Source organism: Pezoporus flaviventris, unplaced genomic scaffold (assembly GCF_033815535.1).
Source record: "Pezoporus flaviventris isolate CSIRO_AGI_PZ_B2104156 unplaced genomic scaffold, CSIRO_AGI_Pfla_v1 ptg000850l, whole genome shotgun sequence".
NCBI classification, from domain to species: Eukaryota; Metazoa; Chordata; class Aves; order Psittaciformes; family Psittacidae; genus Pezoporus; species Pezoporus flaviventris.
The window spans coordinates 1,608-17,880 of NW_026893395.1; the positions used below are offsets into that span (position 1 = coordinate 1,608).

At 52.5% G+C, this 16,273-nt stretch overlaps 1 protein-coding gene across 1 annotated transcript; it reads left to right on the top strand.

The window, feature by feature from the left end:
• Positions 1–1,761: 1,761 nt before the first annotated feature.
• On the top strand, positions 1,762–12,103 carry LOC133264432 (sodium/potassium-transporting ATPase subunit beta-2-like; the record flags this gene model as incomplete). The annotated part of the gene is made up of 4 exons (XM_061444386.1): positions 1,762–1,973; positions 2,732–2,788; positions 9,548–9,646; positions 11,780–12,103. Coding segments are annotated over 4 exons (692 nt in total), but the record flags the coding sequence as incomplete, so codon positions are not given.
• Between the last annotated feature and the right edge of the window lie 4,170 nt (positions 12,104–16,273).

Consider the following 16,273-nt stretch of genomic DNA (forward strand, 5'->3'; position numbering starts at 1 on the left):
CTCTATGGTTGCTATGGATGCTCTGTGGTTGCTATGGACACTGTGGTTGCTATGGATGCTTTATGGATGGTCTATGGTTGCTATGGATGCTCTGTGGTTGCTATGGACACTGTGGTTGCTATGGATGCTTTATGGACACTCTATGGTTGCTATGGATGCTCTGTGGTTGCTATGGACACTGTGGTTGCTATGGATGCTTTATGGACTCTCTATGGTTGCTATGGATGCTCTGTGGTTGCTATGGACACTGTGGTTGCTATGGATGCTTTATGGATGCTCTATGGTTGCTATGGATGCTCTGTGGTTGCTATGGACACTGTGGTTGCTATGGATGCTTTATGGACTCTCTATGGTTGCTATGGATGCTCTGTGGTTGCTATGGACACTGTGGTTGCTATGGATGCTTTATGGATGCTCTATGGTTGCTATGGATGTTCTGTGGTTGCTATGGACACTGTGGTTGCTATGGATGCTCTGTGGTTGCTATGGACACTGTGGTTGCTATGGATGCTTTCTGAATGCTCTATGGTTACTATGGACTCTAGGGATGCTCTTTGGTTGCTATGGATGCTCTATGGTTGCTATGGGCACTGTGGTTCCTATGGATGCTTTATGGATGGTCTATGGTTGCTATGGATCCTCTGTGGTTGCTATGGACACTGTGGTTGCTCTGGATGCTTTATGGATGCTCTATGGTTGCTATGGATCCTCTGTGGTTGCTGTGGACACTGTGGTTGCTATGGATGCTCTGTGGTTGCTATGGACCCTGGTTGCTATGGATGCTTTATGGATGCTCTATGGTTACTATGGAAGCTATGGTTGCTATGGATGCTCTATGGATGCTCTATGGTTGCTATGGATGCTCTGTGGTTGCTATGGATGCTTTATGGATGCTCTGTGGTTCCTATGGATGCTCTGTGGTTGCTATGGACACTGTGGTTGCTCTGGATGCTTTATGGATGCTCTATGGTTGCTATGGATCCTCTGTGGTTGCTATGGACACTGTGGTTGCTATGGATGCTTTATGGATGCTCTATGGTTGCTATGGATGTTCTGTGGTTGCTATGGACACTGTGGTTGCTCTGGATGCTTAATGGATGCTCTATAGTTACTATGGAAGCTATGGTTGCTCTGTGGTTGCTATGGACACTGGTTGCTCTGGATGCTTTATGGATGCTCTATGGTTACTATGGACTCTATGGATGCTCTGTGGTTGCTATGGACACTGTAGTTGCTATGGATGCTTTATGGATGGTCTATGGTTGCTATGGATCCTCTGTGGTTGCTATGGACCCTGTGGTTGCTATGGATGCTTTATGGATGCTCTATGGTTGCTATGGATCCTCTGTGGTTGCTATGGATGCTGTGGTTGCTATGGATGCTTTATGGATGCTCTATGGTTGCTATGGATGCTCTGTGGTTGCTCTGGGTGCTTTATGGATGCTCTATGGTTGCTATGGATGCTCTGTGGTTGCTATGGATGCTGTGGTTGCTATGGATGCTCTATGGATGCTCTATGGTTGCTATGGATGCTCTGTGGTTGCTCCGGATGCTTTATGGATGCTCTATGGTTGCTATGGATGCTCCGTGGTTGCTATGGACACTGTGGTTGCTCCGGATGCTTTATGGATGCTCTATGGTTGCTATGGCTGCTCTATGGCCGTTCAGGGCGCTCTACGGGTGCCCTACGGACCCTCAGGGTGCCCTACGGATCCCATGGGTGCCCTATGGGTGCTGCGGGTCCCTTGCCTCCTCCTTCAGCCTACAACGACAGCGTCCAGGCCGCCCGCAACGCCGCCTGCACCCCGGGCCGTTACAACGAGCAACCCGACGACGGGGTCCCCAACGTGCCCAAGCGGGCCTGCCGCTTTAACCGGAGCGCTCTAGGACCCTGCGCGGGGCTGGGGCCGCCCCATAGCGAGACCTACGGCTACGGCACGGGCCAGCCCTGCGTGCTCGTCAAGATCAATAGGGTGAGAGTGGGAGGGACTGGGAGGGACTGGGGTGGGGATGGGGGGCATTGGGGTGGGGATTGGGAGCGATGGGGGGCAATGGGATGGGGATTGGGGGGGGCAATGGGATGGGGACCGGCGGTGGGACTGGAGGGCACTAGGACCCTGCGAGGGGTCGGGCACTAGGACCCAGCGCGGGGCTGGGATGAAGCCCATTGCAATGGCTTGGGGGGCTTGGCAATGGGGTGCATTGGACTGGGAGGCACTGGGAGGGACTGGGACCACTGGGGTGGTGATGGGGGGCAATGGGATGGTGACTGGGAGCAATGGGAGGCAATGGGATGGGGACTGGGGATGGGACTGGTGGGCACTAGGACCCTGCGCGGTGCTGGGATGAAGCCCATTGCAATGGCTTGGGGGGCTTGGCAATGGGGTGCATTGGACTGGGGGGCACTGGGAAGGACTGGGAGAGACTGGGAGCACTGGGGTGGTGATGGGGGGCAATGGGATGGAGACTGGGAGCAATGGGAGGGCAATGGGATGGGGATGGGGGGCAATGGGATGGGGACCGGGGATGGGACAGGCAGGCACTAGGACCCAGCGCGGTGCTGGGATGAAGCCCATTGCAATGGCTTGGCAATGGAATGCATTGGACTGGGAGCACTGGGATGCACTGGGATGGCCTCGGATGCGTTACTTACTGCAGTGCACTGGTCCATACTGGTCCATACTGGTCCATACTGGTCCATAGTGGTGCCTTAACCCTTCTCATCCCATAGATCATCAACTTCTTCCCTGGGAGGAACAAGAGCATCAACGTGGTCTGCGCAGCAAAGGTGACCCCAGTATCACACCAGTATCCCCAGTATCACACCAGTATCCCCAGTATCACACCAGTATCCCCCCAGTATCCCCAGTATCACACCAGTATCCCCAGTATCACACCAGTATCCCCAGTATCACACCAGTATCCCCCAGTATCCCCAGTATCACACCAGTATCCCCAGTATCACACCAGTATCCCCAGTATCACACCAGTATCCCCCCAGTATCCCCAGTATCACACCAGTATCCCCAGTATCACACCAGTATCCCCCCAGTATCCCCAGTATCACACCAGTATCCCCCCAGTATCCCCAGTATCACACCAGTATCCCCAGTATCACACCAGTATCCCCCCAGTATCCCCAGTATCACACCAGTATCCCCAGTATCACACCAGTATCCCCCCAGTATCCCCAGTATCACACCAGTATCCCCCCAGTATCCCCAGTGTCACACCAGTATCCCCAGTGTCACACCAGTATCCCCAGTATCCCCAGTATCACACCAGTATCCCCAGTGTCACACCAGTATCCCCCCAGTATCCCCAGTATCACACCAGTATCCCCATTAGCACACGAGCATCCTCCCAGTATCGCCCCAGTATCCCCATTATCACCCCAGTATCACCCCAGTATCCCCATTATCACACCAGCATCATCCCATTATCACCCCAATATCCCCTTTATCATCCCAGTATCCCCCCAGTATCCCTCCAATATCCCCATTATCACCCCAGTATCACCCCAGTATCCCCATTATCACACCAGCATCATCCCATTATCACCCCAATATCCCCTTTATCATCCCAGTATCCCCCCAGTATCCCTCCAATATCCCCATTATCACCCCAGTATCACCCCAGTATCCCCATTATCACCCCTTTATCACCCCAGTATAACCCCAGTATCCCCATTATCACCCCAGTATCACCCCAGTCTCCCCATTATCACCCCATTATCACCCCATTATCACCCCATTATCACCCCATTATCCTCCCAGTCTCCCCATTACCCCCCCAGTATAACCCAGTGCCCCCCCTCACTGCCTCTCGTCTCTCCCCAGCGGCCCCGATCAAAGGGTGACCTGGTAAGGGGGGGTTGACCCCCAAAATAGCCTCAATTCACCCCAAAATTGCTTCTAGATGAGCCAAAAAGCGCTATTTTCATGCCGAAAGCCTTCTAGATGACCCCAAATGTGCTATTTTCTCCCCAAAATGCTGCTGAATGCACCAAAATGTGCTATTTTCACCCCAAAATGCTGCTTAATGACCCAAAATGTGCTATTTTCACCCCAAAATGCTGCTGAATGCACCAAAATGTGCTATTTTCACCCCAAAATGCTGCTTAATGACCCAAAATGTGCTATTTTCACCCCAAAATGCTGCTTAATGACCCAAAATGTGTTATTTTCACCCAAAAAGGCTGCTGAATGCCCCAAAATGTGCTCTTTTCACCCCAAAATGCTTCTAGATGCCCCAAAATAGGGTATTTTCACCCAAAAATGCTGCTGAATGCCCCAAAATGTGCTCTTTTCACCCCAAAATGTGCTCTTTTCACCCCAAAATGCTGCTGAATGCCCCAAAATGTGCTATTTTCACCCCAAAATGCTGCTTAATGCCCCAAAATGTGCTCTTTTCACCACAAAATGCTTCTAGATACCCCAAAATAGGGTATTTTCACCCAAAAATGCTTCTAGATGCCCCAAAATAGGTTCTTTTCACCCCAAAATGCTGCTGAATGCCCCAAAATGTGCTATTTTCACCCCAAAATGCTTCTAGATGCCCCAAAATAGGTTCTTTTCACCCCAAAAGGCTGCTTAATGACCCAAAATGTGCTATTTTCACCCCAAAATGCTGCTTAATGACCCAAAATGTGCTATTTTCACCCCAAAATGCTTCTAGATGCCCCAAAATAGGTTCTTTTCACCCCAAAATGCTGCTGAATGCCCCAAAATGTGCTATTTTCACTCCAAAATGCTGCTGAATGCCCCAAAATGTGCTATTTTCACCCAAAATGCTGCTGAATGCCCCAAAACGTGCTATTTTCACCCCAAAATGCTGCTGAATGCCCCAAAATGTGCTCTTTTCACCCCAAAATGCTGCTTAATGACCCAAAATGTGCTCTTTTCACCCCAAAAGGCTGCTGAATGCCCCAAAATGTGCTATTTTCACCCCAAAATGCTGCTGAATGCCCCAAAATGTGCTCTTTTCACCCCAAAATGCTGCTTAATGCCCCAAAATGTGCTCTTTTCACCCCAAAATGCTGCTGAATGCCCCAAAATGTGCTCTTTTCACCCCAAAATGCTGCTGAATGCCCCAAAATGTGCTATTTTCACACCAAAAATGCTGCTGAATGCCCCAAAATGTGCTATTTTCTCCCCAAAATGCTGCTGAATGCCCCAAAATGTGCTATTTTCACCCCCAAAATGCTGCTTAATGACCCAAAATGTGCTCTTTTCACCCCAAAATGCTGCTGAATGCACCAAAATGTGCTCTTTTCACCCCAAAATGCTTCTAGATGCCCCAAAATAGGTTCTTTTCACCCCAAAATGCTGCTGAATGCCCCAAAATGTGCTGTTTTCACCCCAAAATGCTTCTAGATGCCCCAAAATAGGTTCTTTTCACCCCAAAAGGCTGCTGAATGCACCAAAATGTGCTATTTTCACCCCAAAATGCTGCTGAATGCCCCAAAATGTGCTATTTTCACACCAAAATGCTGCTGAATGCCCCAAAATGTGCTATTTTCTCCCCAAAATGCTGCTGAATGCCCCAAAATGTGCTATTTTCACCCCAAAATGCTGCTTAATGACCCAAAATGTGCTCTTTTCACCCCAAAATGCTGCTGAATGCACCAAAATGTGCTCTTTTCACCCCAAAATGCTTCTAGATGCCCCAAAATAGGTTCTTTTCACCCCAAAATGCTGCTGAATGCCCCAAAATGTGCTGTTTTCACCCCAAAATGCTTCTAGATGCCCCAAAATAGGTTCTTTTCACCCCAAAAGGCTGCTGAATGCACCAAAATGTGCTATTTTCACCCCAAAATGCTGCTGAATGCCCCAAAATGTGCTATTTTCACCCCAAAATGCTTCTAGATGCCCCAAAATGTGCTCTTTTCACCCCAAAATGCTGCTGAATGCCCCAAAATGTGCTATTTTCATCCCAAAATGCTGCTGAATGCCCCAAAATGTGCTCTTTTCACCCCAAAATGCTTCTAGATGCCCCAAAATAGGGTATTTTCACCCAAAAATGCTGCTTAATGCCCCAAAATGTGCTATTTTCACCCCAAAATGCTGCTTAATGCCCCAAAATGTGCTCTTTTCACCACAAAATGCTTCTAGATACCCCAAAATAGGGTATTTTCACCCAAAAATGCTTCTAGATGCCCCAAAATAGGTTCTTTTCACCCCAAAATGCTGCTGAATGCCCCAAAATGTGCTATTTTCACCCCAAAATGCTTCTAGATGCCCCAAAATAGGTTCTTTTCACCCCAAAAGGCTGCTTAATGACCCAAAATGTGCTATTTTCACCCCAAAATGCTGCTTAATGACCCAAAATGTGCTATTTTCACCCCAAAATGCTTCTAGATACCCCAAAATAGGTTCTTTTCACCCCAAAAGGCTGCTGAATGCCCCTGAAAGTGCTATTCTCAACCCCAAAAACGCTCTTGAATGATCCAAAATGTGCTCTTTTTGCCCCAAACCCCTTCTAATTGCCCCAAATGGTGCAATTTCACCCCAAAAGCCTTCTAGATGCCCCCAAATCTGCTCTTCTCACCCCAAAATACTTCTAGAAGTCCCCAAATGTGCTGTTTTCACCCCAGAATCCCACTTAGGTGCCCCAAAATAGGTTATTTTCACCCCAAAATGCTGCTGGGTGCCCAGCATCTCCCATAATGTCCCATATCCCATAATATCCCATAATATAAATGGTATTGCATGATATCCCATAATATCCCATAATATCTCATAATATCCCATCATATCCCACGATATCCCATAATATCCCATGACATCCCATAATATCCCATAGTATACCATGACATCCCATGATATCCTGTAATATCCCATGACATCCCATAATAGCTCATCGTATCCCATGACATCCCATAATATCCCATTGTATCTCATAATATTCCATAGTATCCTATAATATCCCCTAGCATCCCATAATACCCCATGACATCCCATAATACCCCATAGTATCCCATCATACCCCATGACATCCCATAATATCCCATCGTATCCCATGACATCCCATAATACCCCACGGTACCCCCCCCTCCATCCCATAATACCCCACGGTACCCCCCCTCCATCCCATAATACCCCATGGTACCCCCCCTCCATCCCATAATACCCCCCTCCATCCCATAATACCCCATGGTACCCCCCCTGCCATCCCATAATACCCCATGGTACCCCCCCTCCATCCCATAATACCCCATGACATCCCATAATACCCCACGGTACCCCCCCTGCCATCCCATAATACCCCATGGTACCCCCCCCTCCATCCCATAATACCCCATGGTACCCCCCCTCCATCCCATAATACCCCATGGTACCCCCCCTGCCATCCCATAATACCCCATGGTACCCCCCCTCCATCCCATAATACCCCATGGTACCCCCCCTCCATCCCATAATACCCCATGGTACCCCCCCTCCATCCCATAATACCCCATGGTACCCCCCCTGCCATCCCATAATACCCCATGGTACCCCCCTCCATCCCATAATACCCCCCTGCCATCCCATAATACCCCATGGTACCCCCCCCTCCATCCCATAATACCCCATGGTACCCCCCCTCCATCCCATAATACCCCATGGTACCCCCCTGCCATCCCATAATACCCCATGGTACCCCCCCTCCATCCCATAATACCCCATGGTACCCCCCCTCCATCCCATAATACCCCATGGTACCCCCCCCTCCATCCCATAATACCCCATGGTACCCCCCCTCCATCCCATAATACCCCATGGTACCCCCCCTGCCATCCCATAATACCCCATGGTACCCCCCTCCATCCCATAATACCCCATGGTACCCCCCCCTCCATCCCATAATACCCCCCCTGCCATCCCATAATACCCCATGGTACCCCCCCCGCCATCCCATAATACCCCCCTGCCATCCCATAATACCCCGTTCTCTCTCCCCGGCCGCAGGGGCAGTCGGACACCAGTGTAAGGGACTGGGATGTGGGGCAGGATGTGGGGCAGGATGTGGGGTGGGGTATGGGGGGGATATAGGGGGATATGGGGGGGTATGGGAGGGATATGGGGCAGAATATGGGGCAGGATATGGGGGTTATGGGGGGATATGGGGGGGTAGGGGGGGATATGGGGCAGGATATGGGGGGATATGGGGGAGGTATGGGGGGATATGGGGGGTATGGGTGGGTATGGGGGGGGATATAGGGGGATATGGGGGGGTATGGGAGGGATATGGGGCAGGATATGGGGGTTATGGGGGGATATGGGGGGATATGGGGGGGTATGGGGGGATATGGGGCAGGATATGGGGGGGTATGGGGGGATATGGGGGAGTATGGGGCAGGGTATGGGGGGGTATGGGGGGGATATAGGGGAGGTATGGGGGGATATAGGGGGTATGGGGGTGGATATGGGGCAGAATATGGGGCAGGATATGGGGGGATATGGGGGGGTAGGGGGGGATATGGGGCAGGATATGGGGGGATATGGGGGGTATGGGTGGGTATGAGAGGATATGGGGCAGGATATGGGGGGGTATGGGGGGATATGAGGGGCGTATGGGGGGATATGGGGGGGTATGGGGGGCATATAGGGGGGATGTGGGGGGATATGGGGGGGTATGGGGGGATATGGGGGGGTATGGGGGGGATATGGGGGGTATGGGGGGATATGGGGCAGGATATGGGGGGGTAAGGGGGGGATATGGGGGGGATATGTGGGGTATGGGGGGGTATAGGGAGGATATGGGGCAGGATATGGGGAGGTATAGGGGGGATATGGGTGGGTTTGGGGGGGATATGGGGCAGGAAATGGGGGGGTATGGGGGGTATAGGGGGATATAGGGGGCTATAGGGGGTATATAGGGGGCTATGGAGGGTATTTGGGGGGTCTATGGGGCAGAAAAGGGTGATTGGGTTGTCTATGGGGCAGTGGGGGGTATTAAGGGGGCTCTATGGGGCAGAGAGGGGTCTCTATGGAGCAGAGAGGGGTCTCTCTGGGGTTTCTATGGGTCTCTATGGGTCGCTATGGGTCTCTATGGGGTCACTATGGGTATCTCTGGGGTCTCTATGGGTTGCTATGGGTCTCTACGGGGTCGCTATGGGGTCTCTATGGGTCTCTATAGGTCGCTATGGGTCTCTATGGGTCGCTATGGGTCTCTATGGGGTCTCTATGGGTCGCTATGGGTCTCTATGGGTCGCTATGGGTCTCTATGGGGTCTCTATGGGTCTCTATGGGGTCGCTATGGGTCTCTCTGTGGTCTCCATGGGTCGCTATGGGGTCTCTATGGGTCACTATGGGTCTCTATAGGTCGCTATGGGTCTCTCTGGGGTCTCTCTGGGGTCTCTATGGGGTCGCTATGGGTCTCTCTGGGGTCTCTATGGGTCACTATGGGTCACTATGGGTCTCTATGGGTCACTATGGGTCTCTATGGGGTCTCTATGGGTCACTATGGGTCTCTATGGGGTCTCTATGGGTCTCTATGGGTCTCTATGGGGTCTCTATGGGTCGCTATGGGGCAGGGCGCTCACCCCTCGCCTCCTGCCCCATAGGACGAGGAAGACGCCGCCCTCCTGGGCCCCCTCCACCTCTTCCCCCCCAATGGCTCCGTGGACCTCATGTACTTCCCCTACTACGGCAAGAGGGTGCACGTGAGTGCTATGGGGCACCCATGGGTGCTATGGGGCACCCATGGGTGCTGGGGGACAGGGGTCCTATGGGGCACCCATGGGTGCTGGGGGTGGTGGTCCTATGGGGCACCAATGTGTCCTATGGGGCACCCATGGGTGCTATGGAGCACCCATGGGTGCTGGGGGACAGGGGTCCTATGGGGCACCCATGGGTGCTGGGGGTGGTGGTCCTATGGGGCACCCATGGGTGCTGGGGGTGGTGGTCCTATGGGGCACCAATGGGTCCTATGGGGCACCCATGGGTGCTGGGGGACAGGGGTCCTATAGGGCACCCATGGGTGCTGGGAGAGGGGTGTCCTATGGGTCACCCATGGGTGCTGGGGGACAGGGGTCCTATAGGGCACCCATGGGTGCTGGGAGAGGGGTGTCCTATAGGGCACCCATGGGTGCTGGGAGAGGGGTGTCCTATGGGGCACCCATGGGTGCTGGGGCACGGAGGTCCTATGGGGCACCCATGGGTGCTGGGAGAGGGATGTCCTATGGGGCACCCATGGATGCTGGGGTGGTGGTCCTATGGGGCACCCATGGGTGCTGGGGGTGGGGGTTGGTCCTATGGGGCACCCATGGGTGCTATGGGGCACCCATAGGTGCTAGGGCGCGGAGGTCCTATGGGGCACCAATGGGTCCTATCGGGCACCAATGGGTCCTATGGGGCACCCATGGGTGCTGGGGGACAGGGGTCCTATGGGGCACCCATGGGTGTTGGGGGTGGTGGTCCTATGGGGCACCAATGGGTCCTATGGGGCACCCATGGGTGCTAGGGCGCTGAGGTCCTATGGGGCACCAATGGGTGCTGGGGGTGGGGGTTGGTCCTATAGGGCACCCATGGGTGCTATGGGGCACCCCTGGGTGCTGGGAGAGGAGTGTCCTATGGGGCACCCATGGGTGCTGGGAGAGGAGTGTCTTATGGGGCACCCATGGGTGCTAGGGTGCTGAGGTCCTATGGGGCACATAGAGCCCCATAGATACCCCATAGAGACCCATAGGCACCCCATAGAACCCCACAGGGACCCCATAGAACCCCACAGGGACCCCATAGAACCCCATAGGAGCCCCATAGAGACCCATAGAACCCCATAGGGGCCCCATAGAGACCCATAGAACCCCATAGGGACCCCATAGCACCCCATAGGGACCCCATAGAGACCCATAGGGACCCCATAGAACCCCATAGGGGCCCCATAGAGACCCATAGAACCCCATAGGGACTCCATAGAGACCCATAGAGCCCCACAGGGACCCCATAGAGCCCCATAGGTACCCCATAGAGACCCATAGGGACCCCATAGAACCCCATAGGGACCCCATAGCCCCCCATAGGGATCCCATAGAGACCCAGAGGGACCCCATAGAACCCCATAGAGACCCATAGAACCCCATAGGGACCCCATAGAGCCCCATAGGGACCCCATAGAGACCCATAGAACGCCATAGGGACCACATAGAGACCCATAGAGCCCTATAGGGACCCCATAGAACCCCAGAGAACCCCATAGAGCCCCATAGGGACCCCATAGAACCCCATAGGGACCCCATAGAACCCCATAGGGACCCCATAGAGCCCCATAGAAAAACCCATAGCGCCCCATAGGGACCCCATAGAGCCCCATAGAAAACCCCATAGCGCCCCATAGGGACCCCATAGAAAACCCCATAGCGCCCCATAGGGACCCCATAGAGCCCCATAGGGACCCCATAGCACGCCATAGGGACCCCATAGAGACCCACAGAGCCCCATAGCGCCCCATAGAAAACCCCATAGGACCCCATAGCGCCCCATAGAAAACCCCATAGCGCCCCATAGGGACCCCATAGAGCCCCATAGAACCCCATAGCGCCCCATAGGGACCCCATAGAGCCCCATAGAACCCCATAGCGCCCCATAGGGACCCCATAGAGATCCATAGACCCCCATAGAGCCCCATAGGGACCCCATAGAGCCCCATAGCGCCCCATAGAAAACCCCATAGGGACCCCATAGAACACCCCATAGCGCCCCATAGAACACCCCATAGAAAACCCCATAGCGCCCCATAGAAAACCCCATAGAACACCCCATAGCGCCCCATAGTCTCTCTCTCTGCCCCACCGCAGGTGAACTACTCCCAGCCGGTGGTGGCCGTGCTCTTCGCCAACGCCACGCCGGGGGTGCAGCACCACGTGGAGTGCCGGCTGCGGGAGGGGCGGCGCGGCGACTATCGCGACAGCGGCGGCGACTATCGCGATAACGGCGGCGAATATCGCGATAACGGCGGCGACTATCGCGATAGCGGAGGGGACTATCGCGATAAAGGCGGCGACTATCGCGATAAAGGCGGCGACTATCGCGACAGCGGAGGCGACTATCGCGACAGCGGCGACGGGAGGGACAAGTTCGCCGGCAGGGTGGCGTTCCGGCTGCGGCTGCACCGGGACTGAGCTCAAACCAGTACAGACCAGTTCAGACCAGTTCAGACCAGTACAGACCAGTTCAGACCAGTTCAGACCAGTTCAGACCAGTTCAGACCAGTTCAGTCCCACTTACATCCCAGTTCATCCCAGCACATCCCAGTTTAGTCCCAGTTCAGACCAGTTTAGTCCCAGTTCGTCCCAGTTCATCCCAGTTCATTCCCAGCTCATCCCAGTTCAGACCCAGTTTAGTCCCAGTTCATCCCAGTTCATCCCAGTACAGACCAGTTCATCCCAGTTTAGTCCCAGTTTATCCCAGCACATCCCAGTACAGACCAGTTCATCCCAGTTCAGTCCCAGTTCATCCCAGTTCATTTCCAGTTCATCCCAGTTCATCCCAGTTCATTTCCAGTTCATCCCAGTTCATCCCAGTTTAGTCCCAGTTCATCCCAGTTCATTCCCAGTTCATCCCAGCACATCCCAGTACAGACCAATTCAGTGCAGTCCCAGTTCAGTCCCAGTCCATCCCAGTTCATCCCAGTTCATCCCAGTTTAGTCCCAGTTTATCCCAGCACATCCCAGTACAGACCAAGTCAGTGCAGTCCCAGTTCAGTCCCAGTTCATTCCAGTCCATCCCAGTTCATCCCAGTTCATCCCAGTCCATCCCAGCCCACCCCAGTTACCTCCCAGTTACCTCCCAGTCCATCCCAGTCCATCCCAGTCCATCCCAATCCATCCCAGTTACCTCCCAGTTACCTCCCAATCCATCCCAGTTCATCCCAATCCATCCCAGTTCATCCCAGTTCATCCCAATCCATCCCAGTTACCTCCCAGTTACCTCCCAGTCCATCCCAGTCCATCCCAGTCCATCCCAGTTCATCCCAGTTTACTCCCAGTTCATCCCAGTCCATCCCAGTTACCTCCCAGTCCATCCCAGTCCATCCCAGTCCATCCCAGTCCATCCCAGTTCATCCCAGTTCATCCCAGTTCATCCCAGTCTATCCCAGTTACCTCCCAGTTACCTCCCAATCCATCCCAGTCCATCCCAGTCCATCCCAATCCATCCCAATCCATCCCAGTCCATCCCAGTTCATCCCAGTCCACCCAGTTTAGCCCCGTTCCCAAGGGCAATAAAAGCTTTGGTTTTCTATGGGGGGGTTTGACCCAAAAATGGGGGTTTTGAGCCCAAAATGGGGGGATTGACACAAAAATGGGGGTTTTGAGCCCAAAATGGGGGGGATTGAGCCAAAAATGGGGGTTTTGAACCCAAAATGGGGGGGATTGACCCAAAAATGGGGGTTTTGAACCCAAATTGTGGGGGATTGACCCAAAAATGGAGGTTTTGAACCCAAAATGGGGGGATTGACGCAAAAATGGAGGTTTTGAACCCAAAATGGGGGGATTGACCCAAAAATGGGGGTTTTGAACCCAAAATGGGGGGGATTGACCCAAAAATGGGGGTTTTGAACCCAAAAATGGGGGGATTGACACAAAAATGGGGGGTTTGAACCCAAAATGGGGGGGATTGACCCAAAAATGGGGGTTTTGAACCCAAAATGGGGGGGGATTGACCCAAAAATGGGGGTTTTGAACCCAAAATGGGGGGGATTGACCCAAAAATGGGGGTTTTGAACCCAAAATGGGGGGGATTGACCCAAAAATGGGGGTTTTGAACCCAAAATGGGGGGGATTGACCCAAAAATGGGGGTTTTGAACCCAAAATGGGGGGGATTGAACCCAAAAATGGGGGTTTTGAACCCAAAATGGGTGGATTGACCCAAAAATGGGGGTTTTGAACCCAAAATGGGGGGGATTGACCCAAAAATGGGGGTTTTGAACCCAAAATGGGTGGATTGACCCAAAAATGGGGGTTTTGAACCCAAAATGGGGGGATTGACCCAAAAATGGGGGTTTTGAGCCCAAAATGGGGGGGATTGACCCAAAAATGGGGGTTTTGAACCCAAAATGGGGGGGATTGACCCAAAAATGGAGGTTTTGAACCCAAAATGGGGGGATTGACCCAAAAATGGGTTTTTTGAACCCAAAATGGGGGGGGTTTGACCCAAAAATGGGGGTTTTGAACCCAAAATGGGGGGGATTGACCCAAAAATGGGGGTTTTGAACCCAAAATGGGGGGGATTGACCCAAAAATGGGGGTTTTGAACCCAAAATGGGGAGGGATTGACCCAAAAATGGAGGTTTTGAACCCAAAATGGGGGGGATTGACCCAAAAATGGGGGTTTTGAACCCAAAATGGGGGGGATTGACCCAAAAATGGGGGTTTTGAACCCAAAATGGGGGGGATTGACCCAAAAATGGGGGTTTCGAACCAAAAATGGGGGGGATTGACCCAAAAATGGGGGTTTTGAACCCAAAATGGGGGGATTGACCCAAAAATGGGGGTTTTGAACCCAAAATGAGGGGGGATTGAACCCAAAAATGGGGGTTTTGAGCCCAAAATGGGGGGGATTGAGCCAAAAATGGGGGTTTTGAGCCCAAAATGGGGGGGATTGACCCAAAAATGGGGGTTTTGAGCCCAAAAATGGGGGGGATTGATCCAAAAATGGGGGTTTTGAGCCCAAAAATGGGGGGATTGACCCAAAAATGGGGGTTTTGAACCCAAAATGGGGAGGGATTGACCCAAAAATGGGGGTTTTGAACCCAAAATGGGGGGATTGACCCCAAAAATGGGGGTTTTGAGCCCAAAATGGGGGGGATTGACCCAAAAATGGGGGTTTTGAACCCAAAATGGGGGGGATTGACCCAAAAATGGGGGTTTTGAACCCAAAATGGGGGAAATTGAGCCAAAAATGGGGGTTTTGAACCCAAAATGGGGGGGATTGACCCAAAAATGGAGGTTTTGAGCCCAAAAATGGGGGGATTGACCCAAAAATGGGGGTTTTGAACCCAAAATGGGGAGGGATTGACCCAAAAATGGGGGTTTTGAGCCCAAAATGGGGGGGATTGACCCAAAAATGGGGGTTTTGAGCCCAAAATGGGGGGATTGACCCAAAAATGGGGGTTTTGAGCCCAAAATGGGGGGGATTGACCCAAAAATGGGGGTTTTGAACCCAAAATGGGGGGGATTGACCCAAAAATGGGGGTTTTGAACCCAAAATGAGGGGGGATTGAACCCAAAAATGGGGGTTTTGAGCCCAAAATGGGGGGGATTGAGCCAAAAATGGGGGTTTTGACCCCAAAATGGGGGAATTGACCCAAAAATGGGGGTTTTGAACCCAAAATGGGGGGGATTGACCCAAAAATGGGGGTTTTGAACCCAAAATGGGGGGATTGACCCAAAAATGGGGGTTTTGAACCCAAAATGGGGGGGATTGACCCAAAAATGGGGGTTTTGAGCCCAAAATGGGGGGGATTGACCCAAAAATGGGGGTTTTGAACCCAAAATGGGGGGGATTGACCCAAAAATGGGGGTTTTGAGCCCAAAATGGGGGGGATTGACCCAAAAATGGGGGTTTTGAACCCAAAATGGGGGGGATTGACCCAAAAATGGGGGTTTTGAGCCCAAAATGGGGGGGATTGACCCAAAAATGGGGGTTTTGAGCCCAAAATGGGGGGGATTGACCCAAAAATGGGGGTTTTGAACCCAAAATGGGGGGGATTGACCCAAAAATGGGGGTTTTGAACCCAAAATGGGTGGATTGACCCAAAAATGGGGGTTTTGAACCCAAAATGGGGGGATTGACCCAAAAATGGGGGTTTTGAGCCCAAAATGGGGGGGATTGACCCAAAAATGGGGGTTTTGAACCCAAAATGGGGGGGATTGACCCAAAAATGGGGGTTTTGAACCCAAAATGGGGGGATTGACCCAAAAATGGGTTTTTTGAACCCAAAATGGGGGGGGTTTGACCCAAAAATGGGGGTTTTGAACCCAAAATGGGGGGGATTGACCCAAAAATGGGGGTTTTGAACCCAAAATGGGGGGGATTGACCCAAAAATGGGGGTTTTGAACCCAAAATGGGGAGGGATTGACCCAAAAATGGAGGTTTTGAACCCAAAATGGGGGGGATTGACCCAAAAATGGGGGTTTTGAACCCAAAATGGGGGGGATTGACCCAAAAATGGGGGTTTTGAACCCAAAATGGGGGGGATTGACCCAAAAATGGGGGTTTTGAGCCCAAAATGGGGGGGATTGACCCAAAAATGGGGGTTTTGAGCCCAAAATGGGGGGGATTGACCCA